The sequence below is a fragment of the Phasianus colchicus genome, chromosome 15 (assembly GCF_987193195.1).
Source record: "Phasianus colchicus chromosome 15, bPhaCol1.hap1.1, whole genome shotgun sequence".
Lineage (NCBI taxonomy): Eukaryota > Metazoa > Chordata > Aves > Galliformes > Phasianidae > Phasianus > Phasianus colchicus.
In genome coordinates, this window is record NC_143450.1 from 4,583,119 (window position 1) to 4,609,186 (window position 26,068).

A 26,068-nucleotide genomic window follows, 5' to 3' on the forward strand; every position below is an offset into this window, starting at 1 on the left:
ATTATCATTTCAGAAAATAAGAAGCAAAATAACAGAATTATTCTGTATGCATCATTTTGAAGCATGACTTCTAAGAACACATACAAAAACGCAGATAGCACAGATAGCAAAAAGATTCTTATGAAAGGATTTTCATGGCTACAAAGAGCAAGAAATGTGCATACATTTGTTCTTGATTAAATGTAAAGAAGATGACAAACTAATTGCACTGTAGTCTTCCATATATTGAGGCAGAGATCCTTATTGGCTAAGGGGAAAGAATGCACAAATTTTAAATAACTTTAGAGAAGGCGCTGACTATTGAGGAACAAAAGGTAAGAAAGATTCTTTTTTTCAAATGTATTGACATACTGTGAAGTGATTTAAGTAGCACCTTATTTGTATGTTATGCAATTAAACAGACTAGAAGGCGACAGAGTGAATAATTCTGAACAAATACTTCAAAAACTTCATATATTTATGAAAAAAAACCTGAGATAAAAGCAGAGCTAAATGCAGACTGAAAGTTTCCACTTCAGAATAAAATGCATTTCCAGCAACATATTCAATTAAAAAAAAAAACATTCTAGTAACTGCTAGACAGCTAAAGTTCTTACTCCCATAACTTGATTAAATTCTTATTACTTAAAACAGTCTACCTGTTGTAAGCATTTGTATGGGAACTGCTGAGTCACGGCCTGAACCTCTGATTAGTCACCTGAGGCGAGCAGTGAGTCAGCCCTGGGAGCACAGGTGAAAGCAATTCACCTGTGCTGCAGGAAGGGGTGGAGCCTGGCTGCACCTCTCCTGCACCCATTTAAGAGCTGACTACGAGTGGGGAAGGATCTCTCTCTCTTGCAAATATCCACTCCACTAGAGTTTCCTGAGTGAGCCCATGACATGGGTAAGCCTCCTATTTATTCTCTTTGTCTCGCTGTGCCTAACTCTCTTGCTTATTTCATTATTATAACATCTTAATATTATTAAATTATATAATATTCCTTTATATAATTTTCATTGATTATACAGCATTATAGAAAAATATACAGTATCAATTGGTTACTATTTTCTATCAAAACCACATAAATAGAAAACTTCTTGATTTCAATAAGCATGAACAAAAACGTGACTTTCATTCATTTAAGTATTATTTTAAAAATCTATACCCAGATATTCAGTACTGTAATATGCTGACAAACACAGTGTAAGCCACAACAGAAGTTCATACAGTGAGATTTAAAATCAAGCCAGGGACACAGAATCCTCATTATAAGAGCCTCAGTAACAGGAGGGGAAGAGGGAAAGAAATTAAAGGGTGAGAAAAAATTGGAAGATTATTAATTCCTGAGTTCCGTAGATGAAACAAGAGAGGTTATCACTGCAGATTATTTTTATTTCAATTAACAGCTCCTAGCCATATAAGCCAGCAGGATTTAATTGTGTCTTAGGGGCAGATTCATTTCTTTCCTAAGAAACTCTCTCTACTATTGATAATGGCATGACATGAATAAAAAGCAATGGATCTCATATTCCTATAATAATTCTTCCAAGCTCAAAGAGACATTTAATTTGGTGAGTACAGTACAAACCCAGAAGTAACACAGCAACACTGCATTTCCTGTTCAGGGAGCAACACAGACAGAATTTATGCAACTTGTGTTTCAGGGGAAAGATTTCCACTGAGGGGGAGGTGAGGTGCTGGCACAGGCTGCCCAGTGAGGCTGTGGATGCCCCACACCTGGAGGTTTTCAAGGGCCCCCTAATTTAGTACTTGATCTAGTGGTTGGCAACCCCACCTGTGGCAGGGGGATTGGACTTTGATGATCCTTGAGGTCCCTTTTCAACACAAGCCATCCTATGGTATTATGATTTCCACCCAACTAAAACAGCCTTTAAAGACAACTCAACACAGATGGTAAGGAGATGGCAGGAAGGATGGCAGTTTCAAGTGCTAGCTGTTTTTCTGCTTGATAAATGAGGTAATGGGATGGACTGCCAGCAAAAAAAAAGACATACTCTTTCTTAACATTAAAATCTGTGGAAAAACAAAACAAAACAAAAAACAACTGCTTAACATTTTACTGCCTTCTATTTTCTAGAAACTAGAATAAAACATATGTTGTCTCAAACTGAATGTATCTGAACACGATACGTCACCGTACAATGTGAACCTCTTGCATTTATTTCATCAGCATCTTCCAGAATAATGTTCTACATACAGATTAGCCCCCAATTCCAGCACATTTCTCAGAGGGAAGTTTCCTGATAAGAGCTTAATAAGGTTCATTCAGGTAAAAGATTAAGTATAGCTGCATGTGATTTTGAAACTCCTCTTTCATCATATTCTTTATATTTAATTATTTCTTCTGTGTCAGGTAAGTGAAATTCAAATTTCAGGTCATTAATGCAATAATGTCATTAGAAAAGACATTTGGGTCTCCTTCAGTAAAAACCACAGATGTGCTTCATTCCTGACTGCCTCGTGTGTGCAGCCAAAATGGTAATAAAAATTTAACACCACTTTTGTCTCCCTTAGGAAACACTACTCTTGATTACCTGGCAAGACTACAGTCCCAGCCATCTGTTAGGATTGTTTCATGCCCACTTACACTGGCATGCCAAATTAGTGAGGACATAGATGTCATCTGAATATAGATTTAGAGCAAAGTTTAAAAATAAAATCAGCGAACAACATCCTTTCAACAGAGAGAGACTTCTGATGGCAGTCAGTGCACAGTTTTGGTGCCATGCTTCTTCACAAAGCACATCTGTTCACAACTGCATGCATCTTTCTACTAGCAGTCTTCCCTCTCCATTATTTGACATCTCAATCTTTGTTGGAAGCACAAGAGGGATGAAGTTAAAATTCTATATTTTTTTTCATGGGTAAATCCAAATTTCACAGAAGAGCCAAAGAGCAGAGAGGTGCTGTAGGGTCACCTACAGACTGACAGCACTGTAAGTCACAAAGCCTTTGTGTGTTTGTAATTCAGTACTTACACAGGAAGGAGAAACACGGTGGTGGATCTTATGAAATCAGCACACATCACTGTATCATATCAAGCTGGTCGTCCAAAGCAAATGTCATCAAGAAAGGTTAGATGGCAGAATAGATAAAGTCTTAATGGTCACAGCACACCATCAACTCCAAGCATAAATACAGTGGAATGCAACCACTTTCCCACTTCAAGGGATATCTTCAACTTTCTTGCAGGAGCTGAGTAATATCACTTACTGGAAGGCAGCCAGAGCAACAACTAACACTACCATTGCTGTAGCCAAAACAACATTCTGAGCTCTTGGTGTCTTTTCCAGTTTGCAGTCACTGCAGTCTGCCAGCCTGACACAAATGCTTGTCAGCATGTCCTCCCTGGCAGATTTAAAAGTTTGCCTTCTGTTTGAACAATGGAATATTTATGAATTCTAACATTTTGTTTTATTGATACAGTAAATTTTGCTAAAATAAGCAGTAGCTTTGTGCTGACTTCTGTTATACATCTTTCTTCTCTCTGTTCCACTTAGAGGAGTTAGAAAAAAATCAGTATTTTAAAATGTACATTCGTAAGTTAACTGTTAAAACTAGATCACCTAGCTAGATTTGGATTTCCCTCCATATGACAAAGATTTCATAAATATATTTTTTATTCTTAAAAACCTATTAAAGGAGGTCAAGACTAAGAGAAGGTTACAAGTAACAAATACTCAAAAAAAAAATATCCAGCACATTACATATTCCTCAATAAATGGAAGAAATTGAAGACCTTAATCCTCGTGTGTCACCACAAATGCATGAGAACAAATACCTGTAGGTGTACATACACCTTCCTTATCCACATCAAACTACTTCAAGAATAAAACTGAGAAGAACTGAATACAGGATTCGAAAAGTGATGCTTTAAGGGTAACATAACACTAAAACCACTACTGAATATTAACAAAACGAAGAAAGGAAAAAAAACACAGAAGTGTTTCTTAAAAGAACTTGTTTTAAAACTAGAGTAATCAACACAAGAATGGATCTACAGGCAATGCTTTGTTTCACTACGGAGCCATTTTTAAGGGGTTTTATGAAAAGTCAATGTTTTCAGGTTTTTCCCAGCAGCGATAAATGGGAGAGTGAAGTGGGTTATCAAACTCCTACATTTATGCATTTCAAAATGCTTGAAGTTTGTGCCAAACAGTGCAGGAAAACAGCCACAGAAAATGAAAAACAAAAGTTCTGCTTAAGTACTCATATCAATAGGAATACAAGTTGTTGTGAAAATAGTTAAAATTTCTATTCATAACTCAAACTCTGGCAATAGTAAAACAAAGATATTTAAGTCAAATTACTGTTATTCATTCTACTTTTCTTTCAGCTTTTTTCATAAAGCTTCTGAAGATAAATAGAAAATAGTGATTTTTACATCTTTATTTGGGTGACAGTAGAGAACACAGATGAACTAAGATATATTTGAAATCATAGCACTGGCATCCAGGTGGTTATTAAAAAGAGCAAGATCAAAAATTATATTCCTTGTGCAAGTTAGGCATCACACAATGCAAACTTACATTTTCTAATAAGTAGCAGTCCATGTAGCAAATTCAGATCTTGAGAAAGAGGGATTCCAAGGAACATGAAAGTAAAAGGCAAAGTCCTGCCTGCTCTGACACAAAAACTTATTTCAGTTATCTGGAAAAATCTTAGAGTCTTCTATTGAAATAAATTTGTTATTTATAGTACACAATGTTTTGTTCCTTGTGATGACAAGAATTCTTCTCACTGCACAAAAAAACAGTGAGGAAGTGCCATTCTAACCAACGTTTGTGATTGTAACTAACATGCCAGTGGATGTTCATTAGACTTTTTTTTTTATACAACTCCAATCTACCTAGCTCTATTAAATGCAGTCCTCAGTTTGCAAAAAAATAGCAATGCTGACAAATATCATGACTTACAATTAAAAAGATGTCAGTTTAATCTGTAATAATGCATGCAACATTTATAACACAGATCCAATCAACTTCTGATAGACTTTCACTTAGTTGAATCTCAAAAATATAGATATACATTGGTATGTGCATTATTTATTAAAGAATAAATCTCAGATCTGACTTAAATCTTTTTCTCTTCTAGATCACTTAATACTGATACTTTTCATTCAGTAAAATGAAAGCATCAGAACATCCCAACAATGCCAAAATTTGTGATATTCACATTAATATTAGGAAACCAACCCAGCTGTTGACATATGCAAATACACATTTTGTTTAAACAAAGTGTACAGTAAAAAGAGTCCTTCCATTAGAAAAACAACTACTATCATTTCAGCATTCCTTCTGGCATTTGGCAGATTAACCACTACAGATAACATATGTCTCTTGCTGCTGCTCTTCCAGAAATCAGCAAGTCGTTTGCATATGCTGAACATGCAGTAGCTGTGTCTACAGCTAGTGATCAGAGGCTCTGGATTTTGGGCTAAGAGACAGAAGCTCTATTCCCAGCCCTGCTGGTGACCATCTGTGTGACCTACTTAGAGTTTATATTCTTTGGAGTAGATCTCATGGTGTTTTGCTACAGAATAAACTCTTAATCAGGAGTGATCCTCTAGAGAATACAAAGACAAAAGCAGCAGTGTGAATACAGACACATTCTATTATACTTTTAAGCACTCCATATCGATTTCACACCAATAAAAAAGCAACTCTCTAAGGCTGATTTACGAACTTCAACATAATGTCAGTGAATACTACATGATGAGCTTAGAAAAAAAACATCTATTTCCAAATATTATAAGCACATAAGTACTAACATTATCAAAAAATGCAAGCAATTTGTAAACAACTACATCTAAAAATGATGACTTTCAAAAACAGAGGCATTGTGAGGGAAGAGAGATTATGGTAACACTCATCCTATTGTGTCGATAGGACCATGTATCCTACCTGACAAAAGCACTCAGTTCTATGACCAGCTAGAGTGAAAAGTTTTGAAAGCCTAGAATTAAATACCAGCACATTCACCTTAATCTCAAGGCTTCCAACTTCAGGCTCATATGTAATTTAATAGAACCAAATTTCACAGATTTTTTTTTTTTTTTTTTTACTTTTTTTGAAAACATATTTCACTGTTTTCAAATTTTACTTCCTTAGAAAACATTATGAATGTCAATGGATAAAGGAAGAGAAATACCGGTATACGACATCTAATTAAATTTGAGATCTATAGACAATACCACTGAGAGTAGAAGCTAATGAACTTAACTGGAATTCTAATGAACTACATGGAAAAAGATTAAGTACTAAAGCCTTGAGGAAAAATGGATAATCTGAAACATACAAATTAATATACTTTGTAATTGGCAGTTTAGTTAAGTATATTCCATATTCACAGAAGAACACTATTTCTTCTAGATAAACGTGAACTTTAGTTAATGATATTGTTAATTATCATGCTGGATCCTATTTTGCGATACACTACATATGCTTCTATTCTTGTTAATTACCTTCCACATCATTGCTTCAAGTAATGAATTAGAAATTGCCTATACCCTGCAATCATTGTGGTAAACATGATTAATTTTAGAATGAATTGTATTTGATGCAGACCACTAAAAGATGGTTAGGGGAGTTTTATTTCTTTTTTAAACCAAGGTAATATACATGGAGATGGATTTGTTGGCTCTCATTATGCACTGTAAAGAAATATTTTTCATGCCTCTGTAATATCAGTCAGAGATAAATCATTTTGTATTGGTCTTTTCACATTTTACAGTGCAGGTAATTAAGTATGCTGGGGATTTTTCCTTTCTTCAACTTGCAGGTTAAACCCAAATTTGTGGTTTCACATTGACATGCGTGTCTTAAAATATCAGTTACAAATAAAAACATTCTGTGGTTACATCAGGATCGATTTTCTGCCATTAGAAAGTTAAAGGCAGATCAGTTGAAAGAAAAACCTTAGAAAGAAAACCCTAAATAGAAGCTCTATGACGAAATACCGTAACATATTTGGGTAATAGTACTGAAGCAATACTGACTTTGTTAGCTAACTGCTGTCGGAGGGATGACAATTTCTCCACATAATGGACTCACAGAAAGTAAAACCTACTTGGGAGAGCCCCTCACTGGACTTTATCAAGGACAGTGAAACGGTATGTCCCCTCCTTCTCCCTCAGAGAAGGGAAATGGTGAGGTCCGGATATGTCCAAGTTTCGAACTCTACAAAAATGGCAAGAGGTTTTATTCTCTCACTTAATCAAAATGTTGAAATACAAAATCTTTCAATTAATATTCTTTAGTTAAAGCAAATATTATCTGATTAGCAAGATAATACTAACATAATGCTAAAATAAGATAGATAACAGTGCACATCTTAGCTTTCTTTTAAAAGGGCATTACCTCATTTCTCTGTTTTAGGAAACTCTTCAAAATATCATCTTTTATTTCAAATTAATAATTAAAAACATCAGTTGGTATTTCCTCAGGCTCCTCTACAAACAATATAATCTAAGCACTGTTATATAGTAATATATTGCATAGTGGTAACATCATCTTAATGTAGATCTTGCATGTCATAGAACGGTTTGGGGTGGAAGAGACCTTTAAGATCATCTAGTTCCAACCCCCTGCTACAGGCAGGGACCTCCTTCCAGTCCAGGTTGCTCACAGCCCATCCAGCCTGGCCTGAAATGCCTCAGGGAGGGGGTATCCATAGCCTCACTGGGCAACAAGTTCCAGGTGTCTCACCAGCCTCACAGTAAAGAATTTTTTTCTAATATCTAGTCTAAACCGGCATATATATATAAACAAGCTATTACTTGTACATATTTAAAAATATGCAGGCTTTTGCTCTCAATTATTGGAACAGATTTCAATCAGTGACTTACTCTGCAGATATGCAAGATTTTAATAACCAGTGTAAAGATGCTAGGCTAGTAAACAGCTTAAATACGTACTATATGCTATATTCATGGCCTTAGCTGACTAGTTTTCCTGTTAAGTGTTTTATATTAGCAAAAATTGCACAAGGAGATTTTGTACATTAAATTTATGACTAGAATTCAGTGAATCCAGTAACTACTCATCTAGGAAAAAATAAAACGTACCAATCATGTGCTTAGCAGTACAACACGGCACTATTTGTCATTTTTTATAAAAGTTCCTCAGTATTATATCTTTTTAGCAAAACCTCCTACTCATTATTACTCTGTAAACTTCAAAATAGAAAATACATACCCTTTTAACAATTTGCAACATAATCTGAAGTTGACATTTTGTATCATGTACCAGCAATGTATTTCAAGACTTCAGACAAGCAGCATTTAAAATCAAGCAGCAGTCTATTACTATTATTTATCTGCAAGCAGTAAAATCTTTACAAAGAATTAGACATTAACACACTGTAGCTAAAGCAAAGGCTTGTTAAACCCATGAAAGAAATCCCACCCTAAACACACTGTAATGATTTTGAATCTCACTAATGGTTCATTAATAGCCACTGAAGAAAGACAACCTTAACAACTGGGAAAACACCGGTTTTGCTTCTGAAAACTTAGCAGCAGATTATCAAGAAAAAGTGCAAAAACAGCCAAGCATCAAATTCAGTTGCTTTCTTTTCACATGGTAAGTAAACCTGTGCCTCCTGCTTTGAGGACCATGCAGAATGAAAGGAATGCATGGTCTTCAAAGCAGGAGGCACAGGTTTACTTACCATGTGATAATTCATCTTATTCGGAACTGGCAGTAAGACGACTACTAACAGGGTTTGGGAGAGGAATAAGACAAAAAACTGAGGGGAGAGGAGGTGTTGGTTTTGAGGGGATAAAGAGCTAAGTCAAACATTCCAGTTCTGACTGCTGCTGCTAAAGAGCTCTTGGAAATTACAATCCTTTATTACCTGATAAAATCAGCTGAATTGCATTACAGACAGCTTCTTTATGAACTGTTGCAGATTGCTTGAAAATGTATGACAACACTAGTTAATCGTGTGCAAAAACAAATGGTGCTGCCCAAAGTATGTACTTAAAAACAAAAATTTCCTGGTATGGTGTTTATGTTTAAAGTCAACCTAAGTTATGAGTCTTAAATATCCCTATCACAGTGATTTTGATATCTCTAATATAAAGGAGAACACAAATATTCATTTGCAATAAGACATTAGCACTGCTTCATTATCATCTGTATGAGCCCTTTTAAAGTGACCTGATTTTCAGCTACTGTGATGACATCATACTGGGGACAGTTGCCAAACATCTTCTACAGGCCTTAAGCTGAATTCCAAAGCTATGCTTAGAATGAGATGATGTTCATATAGCTATCAAACAGATACATCCAAAATAGGTAAAGTAAATACAGGACATTTTTAATTTAACTTGGATAAAACAAGAAGGAAAAAAGAGCTGCTGATCTCTATTCCTTTCACATATAAGCAATTACTTAAATAACTAAGTAATAAATAATTCTACAGTGGTTACTTGAGACAGAATAAATTCAGAAATGACCTATTAAAATATCACCTAGGGTGAAGGACTCCCATTGAATTAAAAAAAAATCAAAGTTAGCAGAATGGTTGGATTCCCCAGAGAAACACATTTCCTAGATGTTAACATATTTTTCAGTACAGAGCTGAGAAAAAATATATACTTCTACACACTCAAAGTTGCAGGTTCTTTTACAACACAGTACCACTTCACAGCCATATAAGACATTTAAGAAAAATGGGCAAGTATATCTTCGGACAAAATGCAGATCTGGAGGGAGAAAAACCAAGCAGCATGCAGCCTGATGATAAAAGCACAATATAAACAAAGCAGGCAGCTGTAAGAATTGCCAAGGATGACTGAATCACCAAAGACCCATCTAGAACCACCATAAATTGTCAATTGCACTGATTAAGGGGGACATCTGGTTTTGCCTAGCCAAAATTCTACTTTTGTCCCTAATTCTTCCCCCCCTATATCCCATAGATTCCATTTCCCTTTTTCTCTCCTGCAGATGACCACTGAATTTAGTTATGCACTTGTTGCCACAGTTTATTTCTACTTTAAATTCAATTTTAGCAAATCAATTTAGAAAAAAAAAAAAAAAAGCAGCTCAGTGGATCCTAAACTCAAGGCCTGCTGGCACCAGACTGTTAGCTTAAAACAAAATATTTCCATATCTCTTTGAAAAACATACACTTTGTGAGGTTAGACCTAAGGCAAAACTTTGGTTCTGTTTTGAGAACCAGACACTGCCTTCAGATCCATAACATTTGCACACACTCTGAACAATTATTTGTGAGAATGGTGTTCTGAATACTGGATTAGAATCCAAGTTGTAGTTCTTCAACAATTGTGTACAAAAATCTGTTACAAGAAAAATTACCATGTGGCTTCATCTCCAAAATAAATGCTTGTATATGTGATCTCATCATGTTGTGAATGTACTCATGACAGCATATACCTCTGGGTAAATTAAATATCCCCCATTACCATATAACATAAATAACAAAAGGACACAGATAACTCTTCACCCTGCAGTGATTTGTGGAAACACATGCATTTACAGAGACTACATTTGGAAGAGAACAGCTCTTCTGTCAATTTCATCTGTCTCCAAGTATTACAAAGGGAATCTAAACTCTCCAGTTCAAATCCACATATCTAACTCCAATAGTTACTATTACTTGATGTGAACACTCCTCTTGCTGGTAAATTTTGTTTTTCAGTAATTAACTGAAGTCACATATTTCTAACAATTGCAAGATCATAGTTGTTCACATTTGTCAGTAAAGATGTTGACCTAAATAACCAAATTAAGAAACAAAGTCCCAATTTTCAGTAACATAAGAAAAGTAACAGCATACAAGTCACAGCATTTTTCCTGTATCCTTCTCTGTAACTATATTGCAGTACTACCTGCTACCACTGTTGCAACTGTTGAGTTTCCAGAATTGCTATCTGTGAACTGTTGCTAAGCTACATCACATCAAACTTACAATTTTTCTTTACTCTAGGTAGAAGTCTCACATATCATCTTCACAGGGTTTCACTTTATGTTCCTACTTCACTACAGTGCTTACAGAGGGGTTCAAAGAATATATACAATTATTTCTCTGCGATCCATGTTCCTTCTTCTTTGGCAGTACAGATGGTTTGCACAATTGCAATTAGATAAAAAGCTTGAAACCCTCCCTGTAGGTCAGGCTTCTGGAACTCACACTTCCTTAGTATTAGAGAATAGGTTTACTATTCTTATCATTTGAAGTACTTAGAAAAACAGTTAAGAAAATTTAAGAAAGGAACAGTAACCACTTGGCTACTTCCTAGAACATAATATTTCTTCAGAAGTTTAATAAATAAATGTAGACTTTATTACTAATCTTGATCAGTTCGAGAGACCCATCATGGAGCAGAAGACCCCAGGCATGCTCAAATTCAAACTTAAAAACTGGAGCCAGGAATTTATTTTGCACTTTGATGGGAAGGCTTTTACGAATGGGAAAAGTGTCAGCTTTGAAAAGGCACATTAATGGGGACACTATTCTGTTGCAACATTTCTGCTTGAGTTTACAAATATTTATGTGTGACAGCTGAAGTACAGCTACCTAAACAAGTTGTTTGAAGATAGACAGAAAACAGTAACCCAGATTTTCTCACACAAAGCCAACAGCTCACTTTAACTATTGGTCACAGCTATGACTTAAGAGGACCTAGCAGTTTCTTTTCAAAGATTTGAAGATTCTGATGGCAAGTCATGGGGACTGTTAGTTCTACTAAATTTCAAACATGAATTACACAAAACTGAAGTCAATATTTTCACTCTCGTTTATTTTAAGCCCGAAAGGCATTCAGTACTTACCTTGTTTTTTAAAAAGGTTGCTGCGCACTATTTCCTTCATGGACTGTACCTTCTGCTTCTGGAGTTTCACTGGTGGAATGCAAGTGTAAAACTCATATAGCAGTTGGCTGCATGTAAAGGATAAGTGTCATAAACACATGTGCCACAGTTTAATAAAAAAAATAACAAGAGCAAAATGCTATATAGTTCTAAATATTTATTAAGATTTTGACTTATTTCTCATATTACAATCACTTAGATCAATGAGAAGTTAGATTATTTTTTTCTCCCAATGCAGTAAAGATATTTTTGCATGTATTGGGTGCATTTCATCTTTGACACATAAAGGTAATCATTTCAAGCTGCTAACATGAGATTTGGTTCTCTTGAATAGAATTTATTCAAGGAGAAAAAAATAAAAACCGATAAGTTATTCCACTTGGACATTTCATTGAGTTACTTCTTAAGAACTGGACCTCAGTACTGTAAGCCAATTAAAGAAAAAATCAATTCATAGTAATTTATTCCAGAATTAGCATTACATTGTATATGTTGTATACTGTTACATTGTATACCATGTTACACGTGACCATGTGATACATTTAGGAAAGGTTCAAAATCAGCTCACCTCAGTAACTTGGCATCAAATACCATTTCAACATCATGAAGAACTGATGGTATGTACTTCAAGGCAGCAACCTGAATTGAAATACAGATTGCGTTAATTTTGTAGGTTTATCTGTGTGTAGAGCAAACACAACACTAAGCACTGAATAAAAACACTGAAACAGAAGCAGATAAAACAAAGTGACAAATTTGGAATTCTTCTGCCAAGCTGAAATTTTGCATGACATTTCAAAACAATGTCATCATGAAATGCTTTTTATTTTTTTATTCTTTTTTTTAAAAAAGGTTCAATCATAATGCAATGATTGCCAAGAGAAACAACACCGAGAGGTAGTCCTTTCTCTAAAAGAAATCAGCTGTTTTCTGTTCTTACTGAAAACTGGAATTTCTTCTTGCCACATGCATTTGTGACTACCAAAAATAAGACCACAGTACGAATTTTTTTGCTTACTAGGTAAAAGCTACAGCTAATCTGTGCTGCCATTATGAACTTCTGCTTGCAGCCTGGTCTAATATTAAATGCAGAGGTTGGTGGCCCTGCCTGAGACAGGGGTCTTAGAGCTTGATGTTCCTTGAGGTGCCTTCCAATCCAAGTCATTCTATGATTCTATGAACTTAGCATTCAAGAAAATGCTTGCAAATAATAAATCACATTTGCATGCTGCTATAAAGTGAAGTGAAGAAAATTAAGTATATTAAGTTTTCATTCAGTTAATCTCAGCCTGGTTCAGAGTAAAAGAATAAAACTAATAGCAGCTTCAGTTCATTACACAACTCAAAGGTGTAACTTACAGCTAACATTCTGCTGGAAACTAAGTTACTGAACAGTTTGTTTCTGGTATAGCTTTAATTTTTTATAACAGGCCAGTTCCACCTTTGGTACATCTTGGTTTGTTAAGTGAAGTAGGAACAAATCCCAAAAATGTGGATTATGTGAAGGTTTACTGTCTTTTCTTCTAGGTAATATGGTGTACCCTAAAAAACAGATTAAATACATTATCTAGAAAATGTATGCATGCTGAAATTTCATGTTTTACTGAGAATAGTGGAGTTTACTGCCTTCCTTGCTAACAGACATAACTCTGCCTTTTGGTCATTTGTTTATACCTAATGTAGGAAGTAACTAAAAAGGGCGCTTTCAGCTTTACACAAAACCCAGAAAAAATTCATAAATGCCAAACAGGTTTCCATTAGCTCCTGAAGTCCACACATACCTCAGCTACAACAGTTTGATAATTAATGGCCTTAGTAGCTCCTCTTCTTCCTGTTTCCTTAAAGCATCTGATCCAAAAAGCGATAATAAATAGAACTGACATGATCCTATTTTCAGGTGCTTAAATCATGTATCTTCAAAATGCCATACCATAATCTTTACTTTTGAAACTACAATGGAAGAAATTCCTGTTTAGCACTACCTGAAGAAACTCTCAGTGTAGGCCACACTTTCCTAGATTCCTCAGGAAATTCTAACATTCCACATGTTCAGTTTTTCACTCCAGGACTGTGTGCTAAAAATGATATAAATGTATCTTCTCTTGACCTTTTCTATTTCAACTTTATTAAGAAATTTTGTCTTTCAGTAAAGGACAGTTACAGAAGAGAAACAGACAATAAATTTACCTAACAGTGCCTTACCCTCAATTTTGATAATCAAACAATGAACAAAATACTGTAAAAGAACATGCTATAAAAATCATAAACAGACTTAATTTCTTTCCGGTACACACAACCAACCTGCAACAAAATGGTAGTTTTATGTTGGCTTTTCATCAGGTTGTTGATGGATTCAAACAGTCGCCTCATAGATTCTTCAAATTCTGTTTGTTCTTTGCCTTCATATAATCTGTTCAGACAGGCACTAGGTTATGTTTCAGAATTAAAAAAAAATTTCATAGCTCCAAATGTGCCAGGTTCAATATTAACTTAAAAATACCTTTTAGAAGTCGGTATAATACTACATATATTGCCATGGGTTTTAACTATTATCCACTATGGTCATCCACTATACTGAGTAGGTGTTCTTCAGCTTGAATACAACATAATAAAATTTTCAAAAAGTTGTGGATTTTTTTTTTTTTTTTTAAAAAAGGCTGTTAAAGAGCGAAACCTCTCAGATTTGAAGTTACTAAAAAAGGAAAAAAAAAGTTCATTTCACTTACCAAGAGAAAATCTATATTAGCTCTATTAATTCAAGATATTTGTCTCTGAGATGTCTTCTCTCAGTCTTTGACAATGAACTACTTCAGTGCTAAATACTAACTCTTTTCATGGGAAGAAATTACATCAATCCATTTCTTCCAGATCTCCTTCATTTCCACACACTAGTCAGACGCTCTTGACTGAAAAGTTCAATTGTAACAGCTAGAAATGGCTATAAAACATCAAATGAGAGTCTTTACTGTTTTCCTGGGTTTCTCAACAGCTAAAGCTAAACAAGAGCATTTACTGTGTATAATAATAATTGTTGGACTGAACTTGGAGTTTCAGACCTTCAGTTAAGGTAGTTACAAGGCCAACTAGAAGGTGTAAATACGTACAGCTAATCAATTGAATATGCACCATATTGCAGTAACCTGGTTAACCACAGACTGTTCAATGTGCACATTTATGCTGTTTGTTAATACTAAAAATTAAGATGGAGACTAAAGCTTTTCAAGCAAAAACAAACATACAAACAAGTCTGGCTTCTGTCCTTCAGCCTCACAACAATTGTCCCATTATCCCCTACAGAATGCTTCATCCCGCAAGGCTCTCAATACCTTTTTTTCTAGGACATCTATTAAAAAAAAAAAAAAAAAGTTTTGGAACTACTTTCAAACTCCTATTCTCAGAAGTACCATTTGTTTTGTTTATACAGCTTCTCATCTTGTTTGTGTGGATTCATTTAGAAATAGAAAGTTCTTAGAGTCAAGAATATTTTTAAGGGACTACAAGGTCCCTACTAAGGGACCTGCAGCCCATCTCTTTTAAATCCACTATTTTGGCCAAAATTTTGATCGGCCAAAATCAACAAAAAGTGTCAATCACGCAACATAATTAATTTCACAAGACAACAAACTTGTATGGACTTCTTTGAAAAATGAGAAGTAGAAAATCAGAAAAACTGTATTAGAGCTCCCATTGACCAAAAGGTAGATAAAAATGGCACAGATCTCTGTTCTGTTGGCTGCCAAACACAAGCATAAAACCAACTACTGGGTTACCCACAAACCTGAGTTTGCCATTACATATCTTCTGGCACTGCATACATTTGGCACATGTCAGGGGGCTAACAGAACAAGTTCTATGGGGGAAAGAGCTGAGCATAAGTGGAAAGAGCAGGAATGAAGAGAGAAAAGAAGATGTAGAAGGGATCTGCGGGATATGGATACAGATTACAGTCTGTAAGGGCTAGTGGAGGAAGTAGAGTTTATCAATACTGTGGTGTAAGTTTTCTACTTCCACTTCCTTTATTCTTCTCTACTCCCTTTTTTCCTATGCCTAAATAACACTCAAACAACATGCCTCATCTGTTTGCCTGAGTCTTTCCTATAAATTCCAAATTGACTCCAAACTGTATTCAGTTGTACAATAATTACTGAAGATTACCTTGTTCTACGCACAGTCTGAGCTGCTGAACACAGTTATCTCAAGAATAAACATCCAGCTTTAAGTTATCTGTCACAACGTTTGGCCACCGATTGGTGTTAGGCCAACCCATCTGATACAATAAATAATCAGCCTTACAAACTGGCCGTTACTACATATATCTCTGGGACTTACACTGTAAATCAGACAGTAATTATTTGAGGGTTGCCACTCCAAAAAAAATGTTATTTCATCAAAGTCTGTATCTCAGGCCAGCTGCAGCATCAGAAAGTTTTTGTGCTTTGCTTGCAAAAAAAATGAAAATTATAGTTCTATTTTCCGAAGTCAACTTTTTCTGATTCATAGGTCTATTATTCTGTGATATTGCACTGATAGTTACATGGCAGTAGCTTGGATACTTACTGTGAAAATAATGTTCTGGATCTAACAATGAATTTGAAAACATATTCTAATGCCTTCAGAGTTCTTAAGATAGGTTCACATTGCTCTCCACGGCTAGAAATATCCAAGTAAGTCTTCAGAACACTCATCAGTTTCCTGTAGTTAAGAAAAGCTTTTTAAAATAACCTCTTTTGACAACTCTGTGAATATTTATGCTTAATATAGCACACACATAACATTTATTTTTATGTTTATGTCACATAAATTATATCAGTACAGAAGAAATGAGGAGGAAATTCTTAACTGCACAAACAAGAAAGCAATCCGAAATCTCATACCAGCAGCATAAGTTCAAACAATCCTGGAAGCATCTTTAAAAATGCTTTAAATGATGTAATCTTAATTCTAATGTAGCAATAAGAAGGGCTGAAATAATAGCCATAGTTGTTCTATTGATTTAATTTTTCCCAATAGATCAATAAAGGGATGAGAACATACTATTCCCTACCATACATAAACAAAAACAACAAGCAAAAAAATCAAGCTAGCACTTGCTTCTTGAAAAATTTAACAGTTTACCAGCTCTGCTGATGAAACTTTATGAAGTGAATCATTGTATTTTGACATTTTCACATGGAAATAACAACTCCAATAATGCCTGGCTAATGCACAGAATATACATATACACATAAATACATGTATATATAACAGTTAGACACATCCTCAGCCCCAGTGCACCATCTTATATCCAACTGCAGGACTAAAAAGTTCCATAATCTCAGCCTTTCGGGCAACTGTGGCACAATCTCCATTGTGTTTTTCTATTTATTCCTCTGCATTGCTTCTCTAAATTCACAGCTCTGTACTGTGTTAGAATAAAATTTATCTGACTTATGTGCAATGTCAGTCCACACAGGGTTCCTCGATTCTCAATGTTAAGTCATCCCAGAACTCTGTAAACAAGGTACAAATGGATGACTAAACGTAAACAGAGAGAAGAGATCACAGTTTGACCATAAGATCGTATCATCTCATTGCCTTTGTTTTTGGCTCAAAGCTTGCTTTCTGAGGCATTTCTTGCAATCAGACTCTGACTTAACTAGGAGATGAGTAGCGGGTGTTGCCGTGTGGCAGTTGACATCACTTTGTGGACAATTTTACATTTGAAAGCATTTCTTTGGAGCTGTTTGCCTCTGGAAAAGTGTTCATGGCTGTTTACTGGCGTAAGTTCTGGCCTGCACCAAATAATTCCGGCTTGCTATGGGAGAGTGGGGAATGATACCACTGTATCCTGTGAAGGCAAGATACAAGTTGGCACCTCCATGCTCCCTCTTATCTGCTGTCAAGGCCCAGAAGACGGGAACAAGGAGCTGTCACTCCAAAAGGAGCTGACTTGATCACTTTGGACTTTGTACTGCCTTTGGAAAGGGTCTCCATCATCGTTGTCAGCTGAACAACAATCCCTGACAACCCATCACTACTGAAGATTGATGTCTGAACTATAAACCATGCTGGACCCACGGTGTTGACTATCTCTCTCTTGCTTCCTACAAAGACTCCTTGCTTTTATTTCCTATCTTTTCTATTGCCCGCCTTCCTTTCCACATCTCCCTGAACAACTAGAATTTGTAATAAACTGGTTGGGCTAACATTTGACCCATTCTGCCTTTATCTCACCATCAGGCATACACCTACTAAAAGAACCTCTCTCCATCATGGAGTAAAAACACTTATTTAGGAATGACTTTCAACAGAACTTCCTTGGCTGAATGACAGGTTTAACTGGTCAGTAGCATCTGACAAGGGGTCTGTAAACAATGGGTTCCAACTACAAGCTATGACAAAACTCTTCGAGTTACTCTAAAGAAGATAATTAGCAATGAATCATTGGTAGCATCAGAAAATGCCTCAATGACAACTACCTTGGTAGGAAAGCTACTGATCAAAGTTAATCTGTTGCTGAACTGGCAACGTATTTCCACCTACTATCAACTGTCCTGCCTCACACCCAAAGCTTTTCACTATCTGTTCAAATCTCCAGTGGCATAAAGCTCTATAAGATCTCGTGTTTCACTTGGACACTGGGCATGAATGACCAGTAAGGAAAATCTGAGACAAGGAGAGCTAGTCCTTTGTTGATAATACTTCACATAAAGTGCTCCTATAAAAATCATCAGATCCATGTTTGATCACAAAATAATTATCCACCATCTAGATCCAGACAACTGTAGCTACAAAACACCAGGAATAAAAGCAGTGTCCTACAGTCAATTTCTTCCCACAAATGTAGAGACACATTCACAAAGAAGAAAATGCAGTTGTTGTATGTCTGAGGCACAGCGTGTCCTTCCTAACTATGAATTAGACCATATGCAGTTATCTCTGTCATAAATTCTGTTTTAAAAATAATTGATCTTTCACATGTGAGGAATCAGTGATGCCAAGAAAACTCAAGATTTTTGGAACAATCATAACATGATTTTAACTCCGTAACTTTGATTAAATCATAAGAAAATACCAGCTAGGAAAGTCTTATGTGTACTTTGAACAAATTAGGCTGACCTGAGAGGTTCCATACCCAACATCCTCTACTTCCACAACAGTAGAAAGCATTAAATTGCATATGCTAATTACAAATTACATATGGAATGAAAGACAAATAAAGACCATGTGGTTTGTTGCTTGAGCTTTCTGAAACCAATAAAGCTGACCCCAGCTTTCCTGGAACTTGAGAAAGGATTGATTATGCACTGCAAGCAATCTTATGTTCTAATGTAACATCTGAGGCACATTTCATTCTGAACTGGAACTGCTGAATATCCAGCACAGAACAGAACAATATGTTCTTAACTATTCCAAGCTTTCAGCTAAGATCCTTCATCTATTATTCAAATCCTCAATTAGAGTTCTGTTTCAATCTGTCACCCCAGTGAATAGTCAGAACAAGACTTCGGGCAGATGAAAAATATCTATCTACTCATCCATCCTGTCAGCACTTCCCAGAGATGAACAGAAACTGATGGAATCATCTTGCTTCATAAGACAAAGGAATTTTATCCTACCATCACCTGAAAAAGTATAGTTAGACTAAGGAATCTAATATTAAATTTACTGCATAATGTATTTCTACTGTTTCTGATCTCTACTAATGTTAGTCTTCCCCTTTGAGTATTATCCTGAAGCTCCGTAAAATCCACAAAATTCTGTCCCTGGCTCTACTTCCCACTGGCATAACTGCAGTAAGACTTCAGCTCACAACAGACAATGTAGCAAAAAAAAAATTCCATTTCACTGTGCCTAAGAATTTCTGGTACAATACTGGACAGTGAATTGCATACGAAGAATTGACAATTCATAAACATTTTTTTCCCTAAGAGTTTGTTTGCTGTAAGACAATATGTGGAAACACACCTAAGTGGTTAAAAGACATTCCTCACTTAAAGCACTTCAGATTACAAACAGGAATGCAAATGGAGAGTACCTATGGCACAGCATCTTTTGACAAATTTCACAGGATATAAATGAAGTACAGACATAGCAACACAATCCAGACAAGAGAAAAATGAACCTCAAAAAATGATTTCACCCCAAGCCCAACTTTTTGTTAATTAACTTTACTTATAATCTGTAACTATTTATCACAGGCCTTTCTGTTTCCAGATAAGCAAGCAGCAATATCTAAATAACTGTTATAATTACATCAGAAAACCCACAAATAGGATTTACTCTCCTTAATTTGATTGCAGAGATTTTAGAAGAAATAAAAAAGAAAACAAAAACCAAAATAACTTACTTGTATGCCAAGGTTGCACTAAAATGCTGTTGGATGTATGCTTCCAAAACAGTGTTAAAATGTTGAAATTTACGGTCTGCAATGAGTCCTATGATATATATCTAGGCAGAAGGAGATACAATTAGCATTTTCCGTAAAGTCACAGTTTAAATGAAAACATTAAGTCTCCTGAAGCATTTGTGATAATCCACCATTTTAAAAGTTTCATAGGTTTAAAAGAATTGTTTACCAAATAGTAATATCTTGTTGAGAATTTAAGGCCAATTTCTTGAGATAAGTAATTTGATAGTCATTCACATTCATAGAGATTTTTTCTTTGACAGCTTAAATCTTTCATTGTTGGTTCTTACCAGTGCATCAAAGACAAGGATATCATATTCATTACTGTGGGAATGTTCCATCATGATGTTAAACAAGGCATCCAGAGTATCCTGGAGAAACTATAAAAAACATTAAATCATAAACTGACAACTAGTTCAGCTTGAAAAATGCACAACTGAATTTATAGTTCAGTTTACAGACAGGCAATTTTGTGTTCCCCAAGTTGGAAATTTTAGAGACCTTTGCTGATACACCAGATAAATTCAGAACACACTTCTGAAGATTTTGGCTCTAGTTTCTCTAAGTGATGAACTTAAATCCTCAGACGTGAACAAGCAACAATACACACTTTTCTCAAAGCTTATGGAATTCAGCTAAAAATATTATATGAACTACATATAATCACCTAAAACAGCATTCCTAGTTCCTTAATGATACAAATTAGTAGTTGCTATCGTTACCTACAGAAGGTGATTAAAACCACACTTCTTACTTCTGTGGCCTGATTCAAAAACCTTTAAATCAAAGGAAGGCTCCTCAGAGATAAAAACCAAGTGTTTCTGGGTTTTTATTTTTGTTGTTGGCAGGTTTTCTTCTGGTGTGGAGAGGGATAATTTGTGGGTTGTTTGTTTGTTTGTTTTGTTTGTTCCTTCTGAAGTAAATACACCTTCCTCCTAAAGAAACTCAAGAGAGATATCTGCTGCTTTTATTTAAAAATAACAAAACATACAAACAAAAAAACCCGGACTCCTAATCTGAACGCTGCATTCTTAGTTAGTTTGATTAAATCTAACAAGGACTACTTATTTGTTCCTCTCTCATTTCAGACTTGAGAGAAAAATTCTCCTTTCAAATTTATCTTATAATCAATTCTGGTCGTTTTGGAAACTGCTGTTTCTTTTTCTTCCTCCATCAGAATGGAAAATTCATCTTAAATAGGATCATTTACTCCTGTTTCAGAAATGTTTTGCATATTTCACAGCAGAATACAATTGATGCTGTCTTGTGGAAAAATTCTGTCTTTTTCAGTATAATGTAAGCTTGTGATCATGTGTTTATACACACATACACATCCACATACAGAGCATAAAACACTAAAGTAAGTTAAAGAAAGCGCAGAAAGCTAGTAAAAGCATTTAGAAAGAAATCCAGTATTGCACTGTTGCCCAGTATTTGCAAAATCCCAACAACAAAAGATATACTTTCACAACTTCTTCTCCATCCACAATCTTCAGTTTTTCCAGGTTCTCCTGCAGCAGCTCTGGCTTCATGCGCCACTTCAATAGACCTAGTAAGCCCACTATCAAAAAATAATTGACAAACATTGAAATTCAAGATGCGATTTTTCATTTATGCAGAAATGTTCTTCCTAAAATTTCTACCTATTTAGAAGATACATACCATTCTGAGTTAACTTTGTAGAACATACAAGAGTTGAAATATAAAACGCATCTCGTGAGCTTACTGAGAGCCCACTTAAAATATTTGAGTTTCTCCCTAGGGTTGCTGCTTTATTCTCTATATGTAGACGTGTAGAAGGCAATGTCAAATATGCACTAGCATCCTCCATTTTTTTACTATCACCCTGAAAAATAACATAGTTTTTATCACATATTTAATGCCATTGAATTTAAAAATAAACTTACTTTGTACTTCCTGTAAAAAGTAAATAAAAACTACGTTTCTATGGCCTTAATTAAAAAAAAATATATATGCAGAGTTGAAGTAGGAATTAATTAGATGAAGCTTCACAACTGATATTAACTAGTCATACAGTACGGTTACCACAATACTTTGGTCTAAATATTTGTCAATTTGATGTGAGTAGAAAGCAAGCAAATAACTGTATATTAGCATTATTTTTTGTTGGAGTATGTAAACAAATTTCAGTTGTATGCATCTCACTTGCTATTTGGTATGGCAAACTAGGTTACCAAAAAGAATCTAATCCTTATAAAAAAAATCATGTATATCAGCACCAATTCCTGGTTTTTAATTCCCACTTCACCAAAAGAAACAACAACAAAAAAACACAAAGTAAGAAAGAACCTCAAAACATATGCTCCCTGTTTCAATTTACAAAATCAGAAATGCTACCTGTGTTCAATCAGGGTTACTCAAAACAATATTCTTCATGTCAAAATCAAAGCAGTTTCAAACCATTCCCTAACATTACATTCCACCTCTCTTCAGCCAGAACAATGGCACATTTCCAGGTACTAAGTTTTCACATGACTTTCTTTTTAATTCAGAAGGTCAAAATCAGATAAAATCCAATAAGAACAGGAGGAAGAGTAACTGTCTCCCATTGTTCTTCAATAAACTCTTTGCAATTAAAACACAGTATAATGTTTAATAGCCACAGGAGTTGAACTACTTTTATTTTTAACAGATAAAAATGTTTTTGTCTTAAATAGAATAATAAAATGCAGTCAAAGACAATATATTTTTAAAATAGTCTCCGTCAGGAAGAAAGGAGAAAAAAAAAAAGAATTCAATACCTTTAGGACTGACAAATCGTGGATGCCATCTTGAAGAGTTGTTCCATCCTCCTTCATTAGCCTTATGTAGGCCATTGCAAAATTCTTTTCTCCTTTATCTTTAGCTGCAAAACCAATATTTGCAGTTGACTATCAGTCAGTTAATCACACCTCACAAAAGTAAAAATTCCCTACTTACACTCTTGAGATGACCTGTGTCTGAACATGAAGCGCAGATGCACCCTTTGCATGTCTTCAATAGGAACTGCTACCTTTAATAAAAGCAGAAAATAAATTATTGTGATCAAATTTTTCCACGTCCTTGAGTAGAATCTTAGAATGACTGCTTTATTCTTTAATTACCATTCCTACTTACAACAAAATACGCAACAAGACGCCAATTCTTAAAATAATTCTATCAAGCTAATAATGCTAAAACTTTAGACTTGCACTCCATTATGCTTATTTACAGCTCAACTTCCCTTTAAAACTCTGGCTAAATAATATTCTTCACATCTACCACACTTTCCGAGGGGATCTACTGTTAGTGATTCTACATAACCCATTTCATATAAGGGTGGAAACACAAATTTCAGTGTATTTCTATTTCAAAAAACACTTCCATTCCCTCCCCATCCTCAGCAGCACACCCGACTGTAACAGCAGGCTTGCTGAACATGGCCATATTACCTTCAGCAGATGCCTTTAAAAAGTAATCATGCTTGCTATCAAGCCTCAGACATGGTTTTTAAGTACTACTTCTAGAAGTCTCTGGGCATTTTCTAGTTAAAGGCACTACAGCTAGATTTGATAACTTTTAGCCGATACTTAAGAGATGCAAGAGGGTTTTATTTATTTATTTATTTATTTTCTGTTGCTGTGGTTCAAAAGAATATTTTTTCGTTTTCTTCATTATTTTTTTCCCATGCAACCGAAGTTTCTGTCCCCGTTTTATCCTCACACGAGGCAGCACCAAGCGAAGACGCACAGCGGGGATATCTGTGCCCTACCTTCAAGGTCTCCATCCAGCGCGGCTGTTTGACCTGGTAGTAAAGAACCGATCGATATTCACTCACGGGTTTGTCCCCTGCTCCCAGGCAAACGGCGTTCTGACAAAAAGGAGGAAACAGACACTCTTTAGCGCCTCGTTAATTTCTGTAAATTGCTGTGACTCGTGCAAAACTAACGAACCAACCCATCCGCTGAGAGAAAGCGTCTCCTGGCATTCTGCCTCCGGGCAGCAGACTTTACCTCAGCGCAAGGCGGGAACGGGCGCGAGACCAGCGGCCATATTCCGGCGCGCTTCCCGCCCACAGCCACGGCGCCTTCCATGCCTCTCTAGAACTCAGCCTGAGGAGTCAAGATGAACCCTTACCCACTGAACAGACCCCATGGTTAGGGCTAAGCCACCCCAAAACCCTGCTGGTCCCCAGCTTGAAGCCTTTTGGAGCCTGGAAGATGCAGTTCATAAATGCTTCATGTACAGGACTTGCATTGGCCATGGGACAAGAGGAACTGTCTTAAAAAAAAAACAGTGTTGAATTTGGGCCTGGTGTCATTCACAACAAATCAATGATGACATTACCAGCAGAAAGGAACCCCAGACAGGAAATAATGTTTTGCAAGCCTCTGAATGCAAGAAAAACGAACGTTTCCCACTATTATACTGGCCCTACCACTTGATGGCACTGTACAGAGTTACGCCAAGGGCTGTGAGAACAGGTAGGTAACAGCGAGGTAACAAACAGAGCCTGCATTTCTTTTCCAGCTGATGAGCTTAAGTAATGAGGGCGTTCATCTCTGCTAACAGGGCAGGGACACAACGCAACAACAACCCAGCTTTAATTTTTCCATTGAGTTCTCCCCTGATTTTCAAATACTCAATTCTAGTAGAATCACGGAAGTATTTGTCTGTGTACCAAAGGTGATTTCTGAACTAGAAGTTGTAGATGTACCAATAGCATGGTCTTTATTTTCCCCCAGTGTTTATAATGTTTTTATTTTTTTCTTGTTTTTTCCCCTTTCAGCCTAATTTCTACATTTCCTTTCTCTATAGCCTATTCTTGATCTCTTTACCAAAAAAGAAAAAAAAAACCCAACAAAACACTTTAAAGACACCTACCCTCTGTATTTTCACTTGCAATTCATCCTGTTCAGCTGCTGATTTTGATAGAATCCCAGAATAACCCCAAGTTGGGATCACTGAGTCTAGCCCCCTTGGCTCCACACAGAACTACCCAGAATTCAAACACTGTGCCTAGGAGCATTATCCAGGCATTCCTTGTATTCTGGCAGCTCAGCGCCATGGCCGCTGCCTGGGAAGTGTGTCCCATGCCCAACTACCATCAGGTGAAGTTTTCCTAACACCCATCCTGACCCTCCCTGACACTGTTCCATTTCTCATCTGGTTAAACTCCACAGCACAGATTACACTGCTCTAATGACTGTCAACCAGTACAAACCCAATTTAACTTCCTATCAAGCTTAAAAGGGAATCTGTGAAGAGTCTCAGTGATCTTCCATCTTCTCTGACTGATTGTACATGCAGAATAATCACTAATGGTGATAACAGAGGAAGCACGACCACTGACATCTCACAAGCGATCATATGTGAAACCTGCTGAAAGAAGCTAGCATGCTGACTTTGTTACTGAGGGCACAGATGAAGCTAATCTCACAGAGGCTATGCTAAGTAATGCAAAGTTGCAACTTCAATGCTAAAAGTTTGAAGATTCACAACATTCACCAAACATCTGGTGACAAGAAAAGGTGCAGTTCTGATACATGAAGGTTTCTAAGGTCTGGTCTCTGCAACTTAACTACAGAAAGGTAAGTCTCATCTCCACAAAGGGAGATTTTTTCTAGGTTTATGTACCAACTTGTTCAAATGTGTTCTGTGACATTTACTTAGTACATGAGGCCTTTTACTCATAACAGTAGATGTTCTTCTAGCTCTCTCAATTAAAATTAATTTGATATGTAAACAGAGCCCACAGATTCCATGTTTAATGAACATAAATTTGTTTTTGTCTGAATTATAGATAACAACAATAAGAAATATTGAAGTTCTTATAAATTCATAGTTTTGGAAGTTTAC

General features: G+C 35.9%; 1 protein-coding gene and 1 long non-coding RNA gene across 2 annotated transcripts in view; one reads left to right on the forward strand and one right to left on the reverse strand.

Annotated features, from left to right (window-relative positions):
- DOCK2 (dedicator of cytokinesis 2) overlaps positions 1-26,068 on the reverse strand; it is a 158,304-nt gene that overhangs the window by 104,090 nt on the left and 28,146 nt on the right. Inside the window, exons 15-25 of the mRNA XM_031598014.2 lie at positions 23,982-24,080; positions 23,171-23,243; positions 22,993-23,096; positions 21,893-22,076; positions 21,694-21,791; positions 20,521-20,610; positions 20,171-20,271; positions 16,399-16,533; positions 14,143-14,251; positions 12,410-12,480; positions 11,803-11,909 (exon numbers count right to left, since the gene is read on the reverse strand). Coding sequence (XP_031453874.2) covers positions 11,803-11,909; positions 12,410-12,480; positions 14,143-14,251; positions 16,399-16,533; positions 20,171-20,271; positions 20,521-20,610; positions 21,694-21,791; positions 21,893-22,076; positions 22,993-23,096; positions 23,171-23,243; positions 23,982-24,080 — 1,171 coding nt within the window. The remainder of the gene's footprint in view (positions 1-11,802; positions 11,910-12,409; positions 12,481-14,142; positions 14,252-16,398; positions 16,534-20,170; positions 20,272-20,520; positions 20,611-21,693; positions 21,792-21,892; positions 22,077-22,992; positions 23,097-23,170; positions 23,244-23,981; positions 24,081-26,068) is intronic.
- Positions 24,307-25,800, forward strand: LOC149915882 (uncharacterized). Its single transcript, XR_016471301.1, has 2 exons — positions 24,307-24,693; positions 25,393-25,800. It is a non-coding gene; the product is annotated as an uncharacterized LOC149915882 (long non-coding RNA).